Source organism: Xyrauchen texanus, chromosome 15 (genome assembly GCF_025860055.1).
Source record: "Xyrauchen texanus isolate HMW12.3.18 chromosome 15, RBS_HiC_50CHRs, whole genome shotgun sequence".
Classification (NCBI taxonomy): domain Eukaryota; kingdom Metazoa; phylum Chordata; class Actinopteri; order Cypriniformes; family Catostomidae; genus Xyrauchen; species Xyrauchen texanus.
In genome coordinates, this window is record NC_068290.1 from 10,267,101 (window position 1) to 10,289,173 (window position 22,073).

The 22,073-nt window shown below is 37.5% G+C and overlaps 2 protein-coding genes across 2 annotated transcripts; one reads left to right on the forward strand and one right to left on the reverse strand.

Moving 5' to 3' along the window:
- Positions 1-290: 290 nt before the first annotated feature.
- Positions 291-19,277, reverse strand: trmt11 (tRNA methyltransferase 11 homolog). The gene is given in 14 exon segments (XM_052144889.1): positions 291-514; positions 3,667-3,778; positions 9,091-9,225; positions 9,518-9,590; positions 12,136-12,300; positions 12,556-12,636; positions 15,990-16,094; positions 16,097-16,142; positions 16,461-16,595; positions 17,788-17,880; positions 17,970-18,051; positions 18,775-18,848; positions 18,937-19,002; positions 19,199-19,277. Coding segments are annotated over 14 exon segments (1,395 nt in total). The 5' UTR covers position 19,277; the 3' UTR covers positions 291-364.
- Positions 19,278-19,721: 444 nt separating this feature from the next.
- si:dkey-29b11.3 (actin-binding Rho-activating protein-like) lies at positions 19,722-21,676 on the forward strand. The gene is made up of 2 exons (XM_052144348.1): positions 19,722-19,803; positions 20,451-21,676. Exon 2 carries the CDS (start codon positions 20,497-20,499, stop codon positions 20,968-20,970), a length of 474 nt encoding a protein of 157 aa, XP_052000308.1. The 5' UTR covers positions 19,722-19,803; positions 20,451-20,496; the 3' UTR covers positions 20,971-21,676.
- The last annotated feature ends 397 nt before the right edge of the window (positions 21,677-22,073 follow it).

Below are 22,073 nucleotides of genomic sequence, written 5' to 3' on the forward strand. Positions count from 1 at the left end.
GAGTTTAGATAGCAGGCCCAGCGCTCCATCTTCCTCTGCAAATGTCCAGTAGGCACATAACATTAGACCCCTATATATTCCTGTTTCAAAACCATTCAGAGAAAGAGGTATTCATTTAATCCCCAATGCCAATTAATCTTGAACACATACTGCTAATGCTGCAATAAATTTAACCGTATCTTTAGGGCCCCCGTTAGGGGGAGCGAGATAAAAAGAAGCATTGACGAATTATAAAGTTTAATTCTTTTAATTGAAATCACATTTTGTAGTTAAAAAAAAATATATACACGTGATACAATGCTGGTAAAAAAGTAAAAAAAACAAAACAAATAAATATATAAATAAAAATATAACTTAAAATGCTTCATCTTTTCATGTTACTCTCCTGTGGTGCTTTTGGTGTTCTGTTTGCGTTCTTCTTGGTGAGGCCACTGAAGTATTTCTCTCTGAATGAGTTGTGACCCTGGTATGGAGTGAAGCGAAGGTCTGCAAGATGTGCTAGTCTGTCTGATTCCTGCAACAACAAAGACAGTTTAAAGAAAGTAAAAAATGTACAGCCAGGATCTATCAGAATAGAGGTCACTTGTAAAGTGGACCCATTGTAAAAATGCCATTTTGCTCCATCAACAAATAAATCATAAGGGAAGTTAAAGGATGACAATTCACAATTTGTGTGTGTGTGTGTGTGTGTGTGTGTGTGAGAACTAACCCTTTAAGGTGGTCAAAAGTTAAATTCACTGATCAAAATATGATTGCAACAACTGTACTTAAAGGCACACCAAAGCAAAATGTCAGAAATTGACATAATCCTTTGTCAATTTACCACACTTTTATGCCTTCCCTTCACAAGCTCACATTCAAGTGCCTAATGACAGACAGCAGAGTGTTAAATTCCTCCGATTTTCCTGCTCAAGAGCCGAGGCCAGATCTTTAAGCAAGACCTGTTGTAGGAGGGAAGCACACTGCAATTCAGGCTAACGAGGTGGTGGAGAGACCATTTGCTGGAAGTGATGACTCCATCTCTATGCCTGCAAACCATCAACGCCACCTTCCACAATACACTCCCTTCTGCCAGTCAGCTAGGGCAATGTTCAGGTCACACGTGCCGGCCGTTAGTTTACAATGCAACGAATTTGTGGGGAGACCCTCAACACGTATGCAACACAAGATGGAGGGAAGGAACATATGAAGATGAAAAACAGAAAAACGGAGACAGAATAATAAATAAAAGGATGAATCTCACAAAAAAAAAATGTTGTATTTTGAATAAAGAAAATTAAGCATGTTTTTAGACCATGAAGACTTGTTGGCATTTGTTTTTCATTACAATTAAGGACATTTAAACCCTTTCCCCCAATTTCCAGTAACCTACTGTTGCTGTAGCTCAACCATTCGAGAATGGCATTAGCAATGCTAAGATAATGGGTTCGATTCCCAGGGAACACACAAACTGATTCAAGTTTAACTTGAATGCACTGTAATGCAAAAAATTTAATCTTATTCTCATTACTGTAAATGTGAGGTTTTTTTTATTATTATTGTAAAATGAAAATAAATATCTTATTTTCATTATTGTAATGCGAAAAATTTTATTCTCATTACTGTAATGAGAAAAAAGATCTTATTTTCATTATTGTAATGTGCAAAATTTAATTCTCATTACTGTAATGTAAAGTCATTCTCATTACTGTGATGTGAAAAAAACAAAATCTCACATTACTGTAATGCAGAAAAAAAATTACATTCTCATTACTGTAAAGTGAAAAAAATCTAATTCTCATTACTCTGTGGACAAGGATCTTACTACTGTAATGCAGAAAAAGAAATTTCATTCTCATTACTGTAATTTGAAAAATCTCATTCGCATAAAAAAAAGAGAATTAAAAAAATCTCATTACTGTAATGTGAGAATTTCTTTTTATTTTAATTACTGTAATGAGAAAAAATAATCTCACATTACGGTAATGTGAAATATTCTCAATCATTACTGCAATGTGAAAAAAAATCTTAATCTCATTACTGTAATGTGGAAAAAATCTCACTCATTACTGTAATGCAAAAAAATTGCATCATTGTTACTGTAATGTAGAAACAAATCGAATTCTCAATACTGTAATGTGGAAAAAAAATCTTACTACTGTAATGCAATCTAATATTATCAATTTAATAATCTAATTTTCATTATTGTAATGTGATCTCATTCTCATAAAAAATGAAAAATAATGAAAAACTGTAATGAATAATAAATCTCACACATTACTGTAATGTGAAATAATCAAAATCTTTACTGCAATGTGAAATATAAATCTTCACAAATCTCATTCTCATTAATGTAATGTGAAGAAAAAATCTTATTTTCATTATTGTAAGGTGATCTTATTCTCATAAAAAATGAAAAAGAATGAAAAATCTCTTTACTGCAATGTGAAATGTAAATCTTCACAAATCTCATTCTCAGTACTGTAATTTGGGAAAAAAAACCTTACTCACTGTAATGTGAAAAACATCTCATTACTGCAATGCCAAAAATCTCAATCATTACTGTAATGATGGGGAAGAAATCTCACTTACTACTGTAATGTGAAAAAAATCTCACTGTAATGTGAATTTCTTTTCATTATTACTGTAATTTGAAAGACTATTTAAATAATTTTAAGTATACATCATGAAAAATAATTTCTCCAAAAAGTGGCTTTGTGACACTTTCAAAACATTGCACTGCGAGGGAGAGAGAGAGTGTTTTATTTTTGCTACTGCTGAATGCATGTTTGGCAGAAATCTCCATACTCCTGTTCAAATACTGAATTCCAAGATCAGATCAGGAATACTTGAGTATTGGGAAATGGGCTGGTGTTTCAAAGAACAGATTGTCACTGATTGTCAATGTTTTCTCTTTTTTGATGGGGTTGTTTTTAAAGCAAGTTCAGAAAACTTCTGGCGGAAGACAGGAATTTGACTTTTGTAGGTAACTTATACATCCCAGGATTTAAACGCAGGCAGAGTCAGTCAGTCAGCATAAACATGAGTGTGTGTTTCACAAAGGCTTTTATGGGAACATTTTGGGGTTTTAAAGTGAAGTGATTGTCAAATCCAAAGATGGATTATTTTCCATACAATGTGTGATTAAGTCATTAAAGAGCAGCATTAAAACAGTGAATGAATATCCATTCATAACAATTATTTAAGTACAGTAAAAAAAAAAAAAGTCATGCAAAAGTAACATGTATTTATATGCTTAGAACAAAAAGTCAAGCTGATTGCTTCATTACATCACAGAAAGAAAAAAATCATCAAACTTTGGCTCGCAAAACATTGATTGTTTGCTCTTGGTCAATTTCAATTCGTTCAAGAAGCATTTTATAAATGCACAAGATCCGTCTCCTCCATCTTTCTTTGATTTTCACACCAACACCACCTGCGTAATAATATGTCATGCGAATTGTTCAGTAATTATTGACTGTACTTAAAGTGAGTTGGATGAAAGCTTAAATAGATTGAACTTCAAGTGTGGCGAACAACGCTTGACCTGTGTGCAATGCTTGATGCTTCACTCTATAGAGTTTAATGCATTGGGGATCATTGTTGTGATAATGTTAAAGGGCCTTTACTACCTCGTACACATGTATATCCACCACATCATGGCCAAGTAAGGACAGAATCACACACCTTGGTCTTCTCCATGGTGATGAGTCTTCGTGAAGTCTGGCTGGACAGAGTTTGTTCACAGTTGCTGATGAGAGTGAGACAGGGGTGAAGAGGTACCATCTCCATACAGTACCTGCAAGCCAAAGTAAACACACACAAAGTGCAAGTTTCAGTTAAGCCAGCTGCCCACTTACAACTCAAAACACCTCGATAATGGTAGAGGATGTCACAACCATCAGCTGATGTTGCTGAAATCTACCACTCTCACTTACAAGTATGTTACTGCTCAGAAATGGAAGAGGGGTGATCAATTAAACGAGTGACATTTCTCACAGGTTCCCTGCACTAATTTTGGAAGTCAATCAACCTGAAACATATCAAAACAAATAAAGAATCACCAAAGCGGATGTAATCAGTCACCACTGACAACAATCACCTTTGTAGATAGGAGCTTTACTTGTATACATAGCAAATAGGACTGTGGATGCGAGGGCGTGGTTGAGTGTTCATCTGGGGAGAGAGGAAGCGGTTAGGGATTTCACCTGAGATGAATTGCTGGTAATTGCTATTTCTATGTTCGCAGTGAGACAAGGGAAATAAAAAGGGGCCAGACTTCAGAGCGAGAGCCCAGCTGACAAGCTACGTGTGTGTTGGCCGCTGCCGTTTCCATTAGAGAACCTTTTGAGTGATTTATCAGAAGCTACACAATTGCGCATTCAAGCAAACGTTTTTGTGTTAATAATACATTTACCTTTGAGTTGGATTCACCATCTCCCGCTTCCGCTTCCTCGTTCCTTGAACTTGTTACAAGGACCTTTCAAGTTGCCTGTAAATTTACGAATATGGCCGCAGAGTGACCTAACTTGCTAAAGTTAGCTACTAAGTGTGCTGAGAATTCTGGGACAGGAATGGTTTGTAATTGTACTGTATCAAACTCACGTGCTCATAACTGTTTGCCCGATGGTGTAAAACTGCTTTAAGTACAACTTTTACATTACTTAAATAAACGTGATGCTCACCAACATCGGCACATAAGCACCCTAAGATACAAGCTCCATGGACAACTATCGATGTCTTGCTTTAACAGTTGAAACATGACATTTTGCATTTGCTGAGAATAACCTGAAGATGACAATGTGGCAAAAAGTTGGGGCTCGGACCCAAAGGTCAGACCAAGTCAGTTTTTACACCCATGCGTTGTACTTCCACATTGAGCTCAATGATCATTGCCAAGGCACGAGAGCCTGCACAACAACAGCTAGTGAGAAAGTCCAAACTATTCATTGTTCCCAGAGGCTGCAAAGAGAGTTGGTGTGGCCCTTAACTCAGTAGGGAGTTGAATTGGTGGGACGATTATGTAAATATAGCTAACGCCTGAAAATCTGTGAAGAAAAAGAAATAAGTTACGGGCCGCTAGCTGTAGCTGAACCTGATCCATACAAACCCAGTGATCCACAAACCAACAAGCACACACAGTTAGCTGTATTTCAAACAAACCATAAATTATGTGCCCTCTTTTCAACAGGCCTAACAAAGCAAAACAAGGGGGCATACGAAGCATATATAGCCTCCATCGCACTGTTTACATGGAGCTACTGCTGTCACCTTGGAGAAATGTCTAACAAATCTCAGCTTTCCAGAAAAGTGCCCTCCAGAGGACTACGTGCACAGACATCACATGGCAGAATCACATTTCAGAATATAGGGCAATGAGTCAGAATGGAGGGATGCCATCAGTAATGTCCCATGTGGATTACACTCATCTGTGCCTTCACCTAATGACGTTCGTACACTATAAGAGAGATTATTCTTCTGTTTCACTGCAAACAGAAGAATGATGTGAAATTATGTTGTAACGAAACAGATTTGTTTGGCTGAATAGTAGCAAAGGTCACAGTGATGCATCATTTGGATAAAAAGATTCATCAGCTAATTTTTTCCCGGATGTAATAAGTCATTCAAAAATAAAATGTATACAAAACATGACTCAAACAAACCTCTCCCATGTTTCCTTTTTTAGATTTTTAGAAGTTTAAAAAGGATAGTTCACCCCAAAATTAAAATTCTCATAATTTACTCACTTGCATGCCATACCGGATGTGTAAGGACTTTCCTTTGCAGAACACAAAAGATTTTTAGAAGAATATTTCAGTTCTATAGGTCCTATGGTGAATGGAGACCAGACCTTTCAAGCTAAAAAAAAAAAAAGGAAATCACAAAGGCAGCATAAATGTAATCCATATTACACGTGGTTTAAAATGTATTATATACGAATACAGACTAATTTTATGACACTTGGGGACCTTTTTACGCTTAAATGAGTCGCTATCAAATGCTATTGTATTAAAAAAGACTGGCTGAGAAATTAATTAACATCTCCTGTTTTTATATATATATTATATATAAACTCAGCAAAAAAGAGAAACTTTTTCAGGACACTGTATTTTAAAGATAATTTAGTAAAAATCCAAATAAGTTTACAGATCTTTACTGTAAAGAGTTTAAACAATGTTCAATGAACCATAATCAATTAATGAACATGCACCTGTGGAACGGTCGTTAAGATGCTAACAGGTTACAGACGTAGGCAATTAAGGTCAGAGTTATAAAAACTTAGGACACTAAAGAGACCTTTCTACTGACTCTGAAAAACACCAAAAGAAAGATGCCCAGAATCCCTGCTCATCTGCGTGAATGTGCTTTAGGCATGCTGCATGGAGGCATGAGGAATGCAGATGTGGCCAGGGCAATAAATTGCAATGTCCGTACTGTGAGACGCCTAAGACAGCGCTACACCTACGTAACAACACCTGCACAGGATCGGTACATCTGAATATCACATCTGCAGGACAGGGAAAGGATGACAACAACAACTGCCCGAGTTACACCAGGAACGCACAATACCTCCATCGGAGCTCAGACTGTCCGCAATAGTCTGAGAGAGGCTGAACTGAGGGCTTGTAGCCCTGTTGTAAAGCAGGTCCTTACCAGACATTACCGGCAACAACGTCGCCTATGGGCACAAACCCACTTTCGCTGGACCAGATAGGACTGCAAAAAGTGCTCTTCACTAACAAGTCGTGGTTTTGTCTCATCAGGGGTGATGGTCGGACACGCGTTTATCTTCGAAGGAATGAGCGTTACACTGAGGCCTGTACACTGGAGTGGGATCGATTTGGAGGTGGAGGGTCCATCATGGTTCTGGGGCGGTGTGTCACAGCATCATCAGACTGAGCTTGTTGTCATTGCAGGCGATCATTGCTGTCTGTTATAGGGAAGACATCCTCCTCCCTCATGTGGTACCCTTCCTGCAGGCTCATCCTGACATGACCCTCCAGTATGACAATGCCACCAGCCATACTGCTCGTTCTGTGTGTGATTTCCTGCAAGACAGGAATGTCAGTGTTCTGCCATGGCCAGCAAAGAGCCCCGATCTCAATCCCATTGAGCACGTCTGGGACCTGTTGGATCGGAGGGTGAGGGCTAGGGTCATTCCCCATAGAAATGACTGGGAACTTACAAGTGCCTTGGTGGAAGAGTGGTGTAACATCTCACAGCAAGAACTGGAAAATCTGGTGCAGTCCATGAGGAGGAGATGCACTGCAGTACTTAATGCAGCTGGTGGCCACACCAGATACTGACTGTTACCTTTGGTTTTGACCCCCCCTTTGTTCAGGGTAACATTATTTCATTTCTGTTAGTCACATGTCTATGAAACTTGTTCAGTTTATGTCTTGTTTTATGTCTGAAGCCATTTTAAATTATTAATATAAAAAAAAAAACGTTTGTTTCTCAAATATATTTTGTAGTCATTAAACAAGAAAATCATAAAACAGGACCCCTTGTGACTGTGTGTCAAGGTCCCGAAACAAACATATTGAACGTCCACTTTATTGTCAAGATTACCGTCCAAATTCATGCTATTCTTTTGCCATGAGTGTCTACTGGTGCCTAGCTAAACAACGTTTTTGGTCATTCAGCACACTCTAACATATTCAGGTAAAGGCTAACAGGATACAAGTTCAGTTCGGTCTAGTCTGTGTGGGTTATGTTTGCTAGTAAACTGGTTATGACTCAGCGAGAGATGAGGTTGTAGGGATGGGGGCGTGGTCGTGCATCTGTCTGCGGGAGAGAGAGAGCGGTGAGGCTCATCATATGGGCTGTCATTATCTCTAACACCTGTTTCTTGTTATAGTGATGGCAGAGGGAGACCTGAAAAGGGCACGAAAGCATCAGAGGGGAGAAAGAGACAGCAGAGAGTGATGACTGCATGTGCCCATCATATTACAGAGTGAACCCTCAAAGACTCATTCGTGAGTGTGTTTGGCCACTAATAGCCCTTTTTTGCTAACGTTTTGTGACGCTGAAGGAGTAATAAAACACTCACGTTGACAGATTGGTGCCTCCTGACTCCTCCATTGCCCAGAAATTACAAACCTTGTTACAGAGGTCAAGAGCTTTCACTGTCCCTATCATATGAGTATTAAGTTATACTTGACATGATACTTACAAATCCCTTTGGGAAGTATCACACAAAAATGCATATTTTGTCACCATTTACTCACTGATTATTATTGTTCCAAACCTGGATGACTTTCATTCTTCTTTGGTACACAAAAGGAGATGTTAGGCAGAATTTGAGCTTTAGTCACCATTCACCTTCACTGCATCTTTTTCCATACAATATAAGTGAGTGGTTCTTCACATCTCCTTATGTGTTCCATGGAAGACAGTCAGTCATAAAAAACTAGAACTAAATGAGGGCGAGTAAAAAAAGAAAAGATGACATAATTTTCCAGATGATCTATTCCTTTAAATAAAGATGAAGTATGCTGATCATCTTATTGTTTGCATCAGCAATCCCAAGGGAGTGAATCCCGTAACTATATGAGGGAAAATCTGTTGACGGGGCTTTTACGAGTGAGACAGAGGTGAGGTAAAGGCTGGTATAGGTGTAGATCATAAGCAATGGACTCCTTTGAGACATTACACTTCTGCTGCCCTGTAATCAGTGAATAGCATGATCTGTGGACATGGCTGTTTGTGGTCAGTGGGAATGCTTACGGCTTCACACCTGCACTACTGCTGGCCTGAACTCAAGTCAGCATGCCTGAGCAGGTTTAAGATCCACTACTGAAGCAGGGGGCTTGAGCTGCTGATATACTGAGGTCAGTAGGTACAGCGTCTATCCTCAGACAGAAAAAGGTACAAGATAGCCCCCTAGTGACTGATCCTTGCACTCATATGCTGGATGAAAGCTGTATGCTACCATTTGGACTTATCTAAAGGATACGAACCAGGTTATCTGACTTGTGTCTTCAACAGTCAGTGAATGTTTCCATGCATTAATGAAACACCTAAATATTATTTTAGAACCATTTTCATTTTAATCCTATTAACTCAATAACTGAGTGTAACTGTATTACTATAATTTGACTGACTTACTCTGGTTTGTAAACCGGAAGCCAGTAGACGAGACGCCCACCCAACACCAAGTGGTGTGCTGCAAAATTCAAGAGGTCAGCAAAGATGTCACTCAAGTGATATGCTATGGAAACAGGGACATGGCTGTCTCCAGAGCTGCAATGGAATTTAAAACAAATAATCAACAAAAAAGGAAAGTGAAAGCAAAAGTGCTTGCATTCCCATACAAAGATCAGACCTAGTCCAGCATTAATTGCAACATAAATGGTCATTCTCCATTGAGAATCTGTTTTAATGTAAGTTAAATTAATATCAGTTATTATTATATGAATATTAAATCATTAGACTAGTGGTAAGTCAACATGGTTATTGGATGACAGGCTCATGTGTAAAATGCATCTCAGTTGTATGCATTCAATATCCAAGTGGAGAAAGATGATAGGCTTACAAGTCCTCAGGAGGTTTGATGATGTCTTTATGGGATCCCGTTCTCCTTGTGGACTCACAAATACCATAAGGAGCTGCACAAAAGGAAATAAAAGCTTATCAAAATTAGCTAGATTTTTGTTCTCGACTTAGAATTAACTTTGTTTTAAGGAGATGGCCTTTATTGGGCATAAGGGCTGAAATGGAAACACAATGTACCAGGGTTGCTAAGGTAGCACACCTAGCATTTATCCATTGCGAGCACGCTGAGAGAGAAGGAAATGTATCCTTTGCTAAGCCCTGCCTAAAAAGCGTTTCTGACCAATCCTATCTAACTGTTGCCCTCCACCATTTCTCAAACAAGTGCTTGCTTTTTTCCAAAGAGAGTCTATGGGAGTAATGGGTGTTTGAGTAGTTTTATGCCGAATTTTATAGAAATTATCTAAGAAATGTTTTAAAAATGTTGTTGCTGGGTCATACGTAAGTGACACGAGGTAACTAGAGGATGCACGCTGTTTTTTTTTCCTTTCTTTTAAAAAAAATAAAATGAAATTTAAATAAATCTCGAGAAGAGCATGTTATGGATTAAACTGTCAGCCCTCATTCCCAAATTAACATGTATAACATAGCAAGGACACCTACATTTTTACCAAGGTAAATTAAAGCTAATAACATTAGTTCATTTATGTACTGATTTAGGTTTTAGTAAAGGCGATGGTAAATAAAGATGTCACAACATCATATCGATATGTTATGAGACATTATATGGCCAGACTGTTTTAAGCTGACAAAAAGGCTATGGTAACTCAGATAATCCCTCTGTACAATTGTAGTGAGCAGAATAGGATCTCAGAATGAAAAAAACGTTGAACCTTGAGGCTCATGGGACCATGTCTGGCACTTTATAAGGACCATAGTGTTCCTAATAAAGTGCTCAGTGGGTGTATAATGTAAATTAAATTATACGCATTTTATCTTTACATACATGATATATTTTACACATATATACTGAGGTGCTTCCACTTGGGAATTAAGATTTCTTGCATTTGGACATCATATCTTCAGGTAAACCAGCGCATTTTTCCCACCCAGAGAATTTTGTTTTTTATGTTGATGCAAAGTATTGTGGGCTGTATGTACAGCAAAATACACATCCTTCAAATTCCTGTGAAAGAAGGTCACAATAGATGGCTGTATTTGGATTGTCCTACTTGTTTTTCTGAAACGAGACAGCCGACAAATTCTACCACCGGGGCATGCAACTTATTAAACGATACACACCTAAAGATTATTTTCATACAGGTAGTTCCACCCAAAACTCTCAACATGGTTTCAGTCAGAAGTTTGAGTCAACAGTAGGGCTGGGTATCGAGTTTGATACATTTTAGGCACCGACCGAATTGCCTCTAAACAATCGAGTATCAAAAAATGTATTTTCGTTCGGTACCAAATTTCGATACCTAAGGAGGTTAATCTCGTCAACGTCAGTGATAAGTATGTAGCAGGCTAGAAGTGCCCAAATCTAAAATGGCCGGTGATTGGCAGTGTTTAGGCATCAAGGAAAAACACTAGTTTACGCCCAGAGACGCGGCTCACACGTGAGGCTGTACTGTGTATTCGTCTCAACCCCAATAGATGTAAAAGATGTGGAAAAGATCATAAGTGTGGCTACATTTTACCAGGCTCGATGCCAACGGAGCGCGATGCAATATTTCCGACAAGATAATTGCTGCCAAGAACGGCAGCACGACAAATCTGATGAAGCACTTGACAGTGCATGGAATAAATTTAAGAGCAGAAAGTTGCTCCTCCTTTGACTGCAAGAAGACCGAAAAACTACTGATGAATGCAGCGGCGCTATGACTGGGACACCGACAGGTAAGGTTAACGTTTAGCAAACAAACCAACAAACAAAATCAGCTAACTTGTAGTGGTACATGCTTGTGTACTTGTTAAATTAACGTTTCTGTGCGCGGTGACATAGTCCTATAAATTGGGACCTACGTAACGTTAGATATTGTTTGGATGTATGGCTATAGATAGCTAGCTAAATCGATGCTAAAAATGCTTTAAGGTTGACAGTAACTGATCAAGTTTAACCTCACATTAAACTAGTTATCTAATTAAACCGTACTTATCCTTAGGATTGGCTGAATTAACAGTTTAGCTTTCTTGTTTTGTTTTTTTTTACTCTTCACATTAATGTTATAGCCACTGCCAACCCTGGCATGAGGAGACCAGAAGGCTCAGGAGAGGAGTCTTTTAGTCTGTAAAATAAAAGTAAACAAACTGAAAAAATGTTACCTTTTTTTAGGTAAAGTGTAATGTTTGTAATCTTGTTAAAACGGATTTCATAAAATTGGTATCGTAAAAAGTAACATTTAGGAACCGGTATCGAAGTCAAGGTATCGATATGGAAATGTTTTGAACGATACCCAGCCCTACTCAACAGAGCAATGCACTACAGAGAAAGTGTGTTTACGTCCTTCGGGATGTCAACTTTGAAATGGCTTGCTTATTAGTTGTCTCTGCACATTAATCTGGTATATGTGAAAGTATTTTAACATTGACAAAAATTACACATTTCACCTTAAAAGACTTCTACCACTGCATTTGTGTGCGTTATAAGACGAAACATACGGTCTGTAACGATGGCATCAAACTGAGCGCTTTTTCTCCACACATGTTTGGAAGCGTCGGACACCATGACGTCTACATACAGACTCTCAGTCCCATATTGCCGCAGGTTTGCTTGGATATTCTCATCTGGGCCTCTCCATTTCTGATCATTCCTGCTGGCCTTTCCTGTAACAGATTTAAATGCTTACATGTACACACTCACTGGAAAAGTATAGACTAAACCTACATTTATGTGAAAAATCCAATGTAAAAACTATATATATTTGTGAATTAGGCAGAAGCTTTTATCCAATGCATTTAAATGTATCAGTACATGCATTTCCAGGGAATCAAATCCAGCACCATGCTCTAACAGTTAAGATACAGGAATGCTCTTGTGCTTAACCTTCTAAAAAAATAACAACAAAAAATAAAACATACCTATTCCATGGATAGTGTTAAAATCAATGTCTGTCCCACATACATAAGCCCCAAACCGCGAACAAGCTACCAGAAAACTACCTAAAGAACAAAACAGGGAGACATGAACAAGACAAATAGACAAAAATAAAAAAAAACAACAACATTTCTATATGCATAAAACTTTATCCATAAACTACAGCTTAAAGGTTTTCAGAAATCCAAAGAAGCTGGCAGAAAATTAGCACATCTGGTCCGCAGATATCAGGCATCAATCAACACAAGTGGTGATGGCACACACTTATGATAAAGCCAGGCAACATCACGGCATGCTACACTCAGTGAGCCTAGGTTTGGGAGAGTTTAAAAAAAAATAAATAAAAAAAAAAAAAATGTCTAATGCTGCTCAGAAATGCCAGCATTCTTACATTTGACTGATTACACTCGAAATTGGTACTTTGCAATCTCAAAAAGGAGAAAAAGCAAAAAACCAAGATGAAAAAGTGTGACTTCTGTGGCATTTCATTTTCATGATCTGTCAGGAAAGATCCTATAGAGATATAGGCTCCTGAATCCCGTTAGGCACAAATAAGAAACAGAAGGTGATGACATATCCTCAGTCAACCAGATAAGCTGTCAGATCTCATTTCACTCACAACAGGAACAAAAACACCTACTTCAGTTTGGCCCAAAATGAAGCATCTAAATAGTTATGATTAACATTTCATACAAACAGACTTTTTAAGAATATGGCATGATTTAATTAGCAGAATAAAGATATTCTGATATCATAAATGTGTGGGGATGAGAATCAATAATCAAAAATAAAAGGTTGCTGATTGTGTTTTTAATAAAATAAAGCAAAAGAAAAATCACAATGCTGTGAAGCGACAATGGAGTGTTTATAAATAGCCAAGCAATATAATCATCTACTGTATAATCCGTTAATGAAAAATGAAGGCTGGGTTCTTTCATTCAGAATTGACAGGTGTGTGTATATTGGCTATTTAACAACCATTTAAAAAGTGGCACATCCAATCAGATTTTAGAACTGGAATTGTTTTACAATATATTTGTCAAGGTAAAAATTCTTGGCAGACTTTGCAAGCAACATGACAGCACCATCCTGCATCACTGCTCGCATATGTGCACCATAGACATTTTCTATCAATCAGATGTAACCGTACCACTCAAAAGTGACACTGTCTGGTGAACATATGGCACAAAAACTGTCAAACGGCCTTCAAGCATGCAGCAATTTAGAAAATGTACTGTAAAATGGAAAGAGCTGCTTTGAGTGAAAAACTTATCTCGGAAATTGCTAAACTACTCATTTCATATTAGTAGACTCATAACTCATATTAGCAGAGAAGTACCAGTGAAGTGTCTTGATGATTGTGGTTCGATTTGGTGTTTTGATGTATTTCCTACTGAAACAGACTCAACCCATTTTTAAGTGGCAAATAGGCAGGGGCCTTGGTAGCTCAGCAAGTAAAGACGTTGAATACCACACCTGGAGTCGCAAGTTCGAATCCAGGGTGTGCTGAGTGAATCCAGTCAGGCTTCCTAAGCAACCAATTGGCCCGGTCGCGGAGTCATTTTTAAGTGGCAAATAGGCGGGGGCCTTGGTAGCTCAGCAAGTAAAGACGCTGAATACCACACCTGGAGTCGCAAGTTCGAATCCAGGGTGTGCTGAGAGAATCAGTCAGGCTTCTTAAGCAACCAATTGGCCCGTTGCTGAGTCATGTTGGGTTAACCTCCTCGTGGTCACTATAATGTGGTTCTCGCTCTCGGTGGGGCATGTGTGGAGTTGTTCGTGGATGCCTCGATGAATAGCATGGGCCTCCACACGCGTTATGTTTCCGTGGTAACACCCTCAACAAGCCACGTGATAAGATGCAGGGATTGACGTCTCAGACGTGAAGGTAACAAAGATAATAATTCTTCCTCCGCCACCCAGATGAGTCACTACACCACCATGAGGACTTGGAGTGCACTGGGAATTGGGGAGGAAAAAATATAAAAAAAAAAATAGCAAATAGGCTTTTAATTTTCGCCACAGCCACTTAAATCACACATACACTGGTGGCCAAAAGTTTGGAATAATGTACAGATTTTGCTGCTATGGAAAGTAATTAAGTGGCATTCAACTGATCACAGCGTATAGTCAGGACATTAATAATTACAATTGGAAAAAAAAATTCAGAACTTTTGAAACTACTTCAAAGGGTTCTCATCCAAAAACAATCCTCCTCGTGCAGCAATGACAGCTTTGCAGATCCTTGGGCTGGTTCGAACCCCACGGCCACCACCATTGTGTCCTTGAGCAAGGCACTTAACTCCAGGTTGTTCCGGGGGGGTTGTCCCTGTAATAATTGCACTGTAAGTCGCTTTGGATAAAAGCGTCTGCCAAATGCATAAATGTAAATGTGAATTGATCCCACAAGACACAGGCAAGAATCTAATCGAAAATGTATGAATCACGAATTGAATCTATTCACTTTCAACCCAAAGATTCACACCACTACTCTGAACAGTTGTAGGTGGAGGGTGTGTTCTCGTTCTGAAAGCATTGGTTTGTACAAAGTTTCTAAACCTAAATGTGACGTCATGGATGCCAGAAGAGAGAGATGGCAGATTTTAAATACTTATATCTTCTGAAAATGAATTTAGTCAAAGTTTAGAAGTACACTAGCATATAGATGAAGCTGCTGCTAATATACAGTACTGTGCAAAAGTTATAAGTACTTGTGAAAAATGTTGCATGGTGAGGATGTCTTCAAAAATAATGCCATAAATAGTTTTCATTTATCAATTAGCATCATACAAAGTTCAGTAAACTTAAAAAAGCTAAATCAATATTTGGTGTGGCTAACTTTGCCTTTAAAACCCCTAGGTACACCTGGTTGTTGGTAGATGGGATGTACCAAGCTTCTTGGATTATTCACCACAGTTCTTCTATATATTTAGGCTGTCTCTTTATGTAATCTCAGACTGACTCGATGTTCAGTGGGGGGCAATGCCATCTCTTGCAGAGTGCCCTTTTCTTCTATTCTAATATTTTCTATTTGCAAAAGTAATGTTTGGGAGTCTAACATTTATATGTCCTACTGACACACTAAAGCTGAAGATATAAATAACCATCTTAACACAATTGTTTTTGTGAATCATCTTCAGTGACTAAAACGTTTGCACAGTACTGTACATATGGACTAAAAGCAGCAAAAAAAATTATTTCACAGGGTAACCAAAAGGTGGTAGGTTCAAATACTGTAAGGTATTATCTGTGAACCGGAGAGATTTATGCACTTCTCCATAAACTCAGGTTGTTTCAGAAAGACTTCAGTGCATATACTTTTTGGATACAAAAGCTAAAGAAAATGGCAAGGTTACATGACTGCTTTTAAAAGACAAAATCAAAATAAATTAAGCAGTCTATGAATTTTTTTTCTTACCTGTTCCAACAAAAGGATCATAGACCAAGTCATTAGCCTTTACTTTGGCATGATTGGCCATGATGAAAGAGAGACCAGCATCCATACTAGTGTTCCCAATGAAATCTTCTTAACACTGTAGGAACGGATTAGTTCTCTCTGACCATCTGCAATCTGAAGAAAAAACCAGACGTGGATACAGTTTAATACCTTTAATTTCAAAAACATAATTTAGCTATGAAAGTTAATGCATGTTTATGTCTGTAGAGCACAAATCAAACATTTCAGGCTTCCTTAAAATCAATTATCAGTAAGATAAACTATTCTAGTATTAAGTTAAGCAGAAGCAAGCAGTAAAAAGAAAAATATTTCTTATTTGGAGGCTATATTTGGAATGTATGCAACAAATAAATCAAGCTGTAACAATTAGCTGTAACTTAACAAGGCTTGTACATTTGCAAAGGCCACTGATGAAAAGTTCAGTATACTCACCCATCTCCCAAAATATATATGGAAAGGCTCCTCTGGAATGAAAATTGGATCAGAGCCATAATCCTCCAGCAAACAAAATATGTGATCTGGATCCTTAAGATTGACCTTCCCTTCAAAAGGCAGGAAGTCTAGAGCCTGTGGGAAAAGAAAGGGATAACTGCTACCATACAAATAAAAGCTAGTTCAATCAAAGCTAGTTCAACAGAAACAGTCAAATGCAGGTGTTACTGGGGGTAGGCAGCTACGCATCAGTTGCAGCGAAATTAGTTTTTGAGCTGCATATCCCCAGAAACAAATTACTGCTTTGATCAACATAATTAATGGGTGTCTGTATAAATCTGTTACAGTATTTTTTATGTTCATTAATGTCTTATTAAATATTAATTTTATTTTGCATAGAGTTTATTGCTATTATAATTGTATTACTGTTACTTTGCACCTTATTTTAATTATTTTTTATTGCTATTTGTTACTGCTTATTATCATTAATCTAATTTTTTTTTCTGGTAATTACTTGTTGTTTTTATCATTGCTTTGGCAATACTGCATGTAAAGACAATCATGCCAATTAAGTACTTTGAAATTGAAATGGCAAAGAATTTTGGAATATATATTTTTCACTGCACTAATAGAAATGATGATAATCAAAATTGCAACTTTATACTTTTCACTCTTAGGTTACAGTAAAGTAATAACCATCAGTATAATGGCATTGAGTCTCCTCAAAAAAAGGTCTGATCTAGTGTTCAACCAATACATCGCAGAGGCAGATAAATCAGCTGATATTCGTAACTTTTTAATTATCAGCATTGCCCGATAAATTTTTCCATTTGGCCGATTAGTTCTTAAAGCCATGAGGGTGCTGAGAACCACCTGCTTGAATTTGAAGGAGCTTTCTGAAACATGTAAATGATCAATAACAGTTTTTTTGTTGTAACTTATTGTACAAACTTATTGTAACAATAATAGACAGGCATACAACAATGTCTCATTTTAACTATAATTTGTATTAAATATAGTGCAACATAAGTACATTTTATTTTAGCAACTGTATGAGTAAGTTATCTACTATATTAAATTGTGTGAAATATTAGCATTAATTCAGCCACCCTGCACTTTGGATATTGGCATTGGCCTTTAAAAATCCTATATCGGTCAACCGCTAGTCTGATCTGATATCTAAAGATTACCATTGGCATTAAAAATCCTTTAAAGACATGCAAGTACAGAAATGTAAAAACCCTTGAAACTTGCAATCAATAAATAAACAGTAATTATGGATTGCACGTTACAGAACCGGTTTTTAAAAATACGCCAAAATACTCACATCAATTTTTTTTATTTGGTCCTGAAACACTAATGTCTTGTTGAAAGTGTAGACATTAATCTTATACATTGAATCATGTTGTAGATATGGAGCCTGTGTAGAATTAAAATAAAAGGCACATTTATTTACACAACGTAAATCATTGAAACCACTATGCTTTTTCAAGAGATGTAAGGTCAAACCATGTTCTTTGCAGGATACTGTAACAATGATGTCTTCAGCTCTGCAGTTGTTCTTCCATGACCCCAAAGTTCAAAGGCAGACCTAGAAATTATGAAATTAACATTAGAATGTACATAAACATACAGGCAGGCAGCAATTTAATAAATGTGATGGAAAAGAGGACTGGCTTCATCTAGAGCACATCAATGCAACTGTGCGAAATGTAATTTTAAAAGTGCACTCAGTGACTTTTTATTCTTTGTGTCATCTTGGGCTTACACTTGACACCTAGTAGCTTGGATCCAGCATAACTTAAAATCAAGTCTTCAGTTTTAGATGCCACTGTAGAAATTTAGAATTCAGTCAGCCATGATTCCTTTAATCAATGAGTAAACAGGATGGTTACTGAGATTCAGCAAGTAGTATTCGGCTGGTCATGTGATTCTAACATGGCAGCCCCCATGTGTGGACCCTCTCCATGTAGAATAAAACAGCTTTTATAAGGTAACTGATATGACTGGAGTCTTCATTTTAATGTGAGTGGTCATGATTTCCTACATATATTGCAAAATTACAATTCATGCCTTTAGTCTCAAATGTTTTTAATGAGGAAAATATATTGAGTGCACCTTTAAATGTCCAAACTCATTAAGAATTAGAACATTCGTCTAAAGCCAATTACTATATGATTGACAATATTTAAGTCCTGATTGATCATATAGGACACATGATCATAAAATATTCGATACAACTCATATATTTTTTTTTTAAATGTCACCCAGAGCATTTTACAAGCACTTCAAAAACATCAACTCTACAACCTACTTCGCACAAACTGTTCTTGACATAATGCTCTGTACATCCTCCTCCGATAATCCATTTAGTTGCCAAAAGGGAGACTGGGGAGAAAGGTGTTTGAATGATTTGAAACAAAGAAAATTATAATGCATGAAATATTATCTAATGACAAGTCAATATTGGCATTACCGTCTCTTTGAACGTTTCTGATGTATCAAATGGCCGGGACATTAGAGACAGCAATGCTTTTATTTCCTGTAAACCATAATTTAAAATACGAGATCAAATCCAATTCGACTTTCATATCAGATTAAAGCAAGCAATTTGACTGTATTTAATTGAGCTGAGCATATAAACAGCTAGTTCATGCTACTGAGCTCGAATTTAATTACACTAATAAAACAGCATTTTATCAAAGGTTTAAAGTGTACTGAATGTTTAGAGTCTCTACCGTTAATCTAAAATCGACGTTATCATGTGCTAGATGAAGTAAATATTGACTGCAAGGCCGACCACAGTGTAGCGCCATGTTTGAGTGCCACACTCAAAAGATATCCGGCGAGCAATTTGTGCTCTTACCAAAAGTACCTCTGTTCGCCATCCTCGTACGTAAATAGCCTAAGCGAAAATTCACTAAAAGGATTAGATGTTCGTACTTTCAATGTTTTATATAACTTATTCCCTGAAGTTAAATTTAAAAAAGTTAACAATTAAAATGACTAATGTTGTCGAAGGGACTGTCAGTTTTTGAAATGTGAATGTATTCTACGTTGTCTTCTTTGACGTGCTCTGTTTTGAAGATGGAAAAGATTTAGTGTCACCTAATAATATCCTTTAATCTTATTTACATGATAGTAAACAGCTTAAAGGCTCAAATCTTCTCTTTCATTGGTTCGTCATAACATAATGTGGAATGAATCTCATGCTCTCATTGGTTAGTATACACGTCAATCACATTCACTAGAGGTCAGAAAAGTATCCACTGTACAGTTTGTAATGTATACACATCCATCACTCTGTTACAGCATGACAACCATCCACAAGTCAACAATATCGGTAAGGCTTTATTTAAGCATACATAACGAGTGTGCATACGTGTTCTTTGTAAAGTTTATTGCATCGTTAATTAAACTATAAACACCAGCAACTAAGTGACATCTTTTAAGCTGTCATATATTCTGTCTAATTATCTCATACTGTGTTCTGTTTGAAAACTATTTTAATTTATGCTCTCTTAGAGGACCAACATAAGTTTGTGTTTATTGTGTACTGACTTCTGATTTTCCATGCAGGTTTGTGCGCCATTCAGACTTGAAATGGGAATAGTTTGTAAACTATTGAATTTTTTCCCCCAATTTGAATCGGTGTCACAAAGAGGGTCCAGAATTGTCATGGAATGAAATTCAAATAAATTTATTTAGCTGCTGTAAGTGTAGATAATACATTCAATTTTTTAAGTTTGAATGATCTCTAACATTTTATCATATACTGAACATGTTGGGAATGTCTGTCTGTCTATCTATCTATATTAAGCAATGCATACATGAATATAATACATATATGACACATTGTGGTTCATTTAAGTGCACAGGCTAGTATTGATTACAATAGTTAGCCTTCCTTGTAGGTTTTTGAGGCTTTCAATTATTTAAAGGCTGGATGACATGCAACCTTCTCACTCAATGACTGTGTTGTGCCAACAGGGAAGCATCCTGAAAACTACAGCTGCCCTGTGAGCCAAAGGTCACCATGGAGACAGAGGAAGCACCTGCGCAGTGCAATGATGACATGGAGGAGACCTGCACAGTGTCAGTCAAAGGTCTAACAGAGAACTGGCAAAAATGGTCTGATGACCACAGTGAGTATCAGAAACACAACCCCTTCGGCAATGGCAAAGTGTTTCCCCAACAAAACCAGCGAGGACAAGTGGGATATGGCAAGCCTCTAGAGGGCTCTAAAACAGAGCAGAGAGGAAAAGACGCCCACTCCCACATCAGCAGAGAGGTCACCGAGCTCTGCCAGGTGATTAGGGAGATTGGAGTGTGCAGAGAGGACGCCAGGCCAGCTGTGCAGTTTGGAACGCTGTTTGAGAGATACGTCAACATCTCTAATAAACTAGTTGGAGTTCTGTTGCGGGCACGCAAGCAGGGGCTGGTCCACTTTGAAGGGGAGATGCTGTGGCAGGGGAGAGATGATGGAGTGGTCATCACCTTGTTACAGTGATTGACAGCAATGATGGAAACCACGTGCCAGCCTCAAAGTGTATATTACTGTCAATTATTGCATTATAGATATGTATTTTACTTAGCATCCCGGACAAAGAATCCATTGATGAGATACTAAAACTGAGGTTATGCTGCTACTTTGCATGCCTTAAAGGTGCTGCAAGTGATTTCTACCTTCTCCAAATGCCCTGCCCTCCAAAGGCATTTCCATTTATCTGAGATCAGAAAACCCAATCTGACTGGCTAAAAATGGGTGGGTCGATTCAATTTTTGCTGTTTTTAGAGCCTAGGTATATCACAATGACAGATGTGATTTCTTAGGACACCTGTTGTGATGTCTGTGAGGTAGCAGGGATGTTGTATGCATTGTATTCCTTAAGAAATCAATTACAGCACAATTAAGGGAACATACAGTATAGTCAAAATGTAACATGGAAGTGTTAACAAACTGTAATATTTTTCACACCATAATCACATTTATTTGCCATCACTTTGATGCACAGTATTTAAGAGATAGTTAACCTAAAACTGAAAATGTTCTCATTTACTCTATCTTTGATGTTTATGACTTTCTTTCTTCTGCAGAACACAAACAAAGATATTTAGAAGAATATCTCAGCTCTGTAGGTCCTCACAATTTAAGTGAATGGCGACGAAAAATTTGAAGCTCCAAAAAGCTCATAAAGGCAGCATGAAAGTAATCCATAAGACTCCAGTGGTTAAATCTATATCCTCAAAATCGATATGATAGGTCTGGGTGAGAAACAGATCGATATTTAAGTCCTTTTTTTTTCTTTCTATAAATTCTTCTCCCTGCCCAGTAGTTGGCAATATGCGGAATGAGAATCTACATAAATATCGATCTGCTTCTCATCCACACTTAACCATAACCCTTCTGAAGACATGGATTTAACCACTGGAGTTTTATGGATTACTTTCATGTTGCCCTATGAGTAAAAGAGGTGTCATTGAGGACCTACAGAGCTAAAATATTATTTTCAAAATCTTTGTGTTCAGCAGAAGAAAGACATACACATCTGGGATGGCATGAGGATGAGCAAATGATAAGAGAATTTTAACTTTTTAGGTGAAACTATCTTT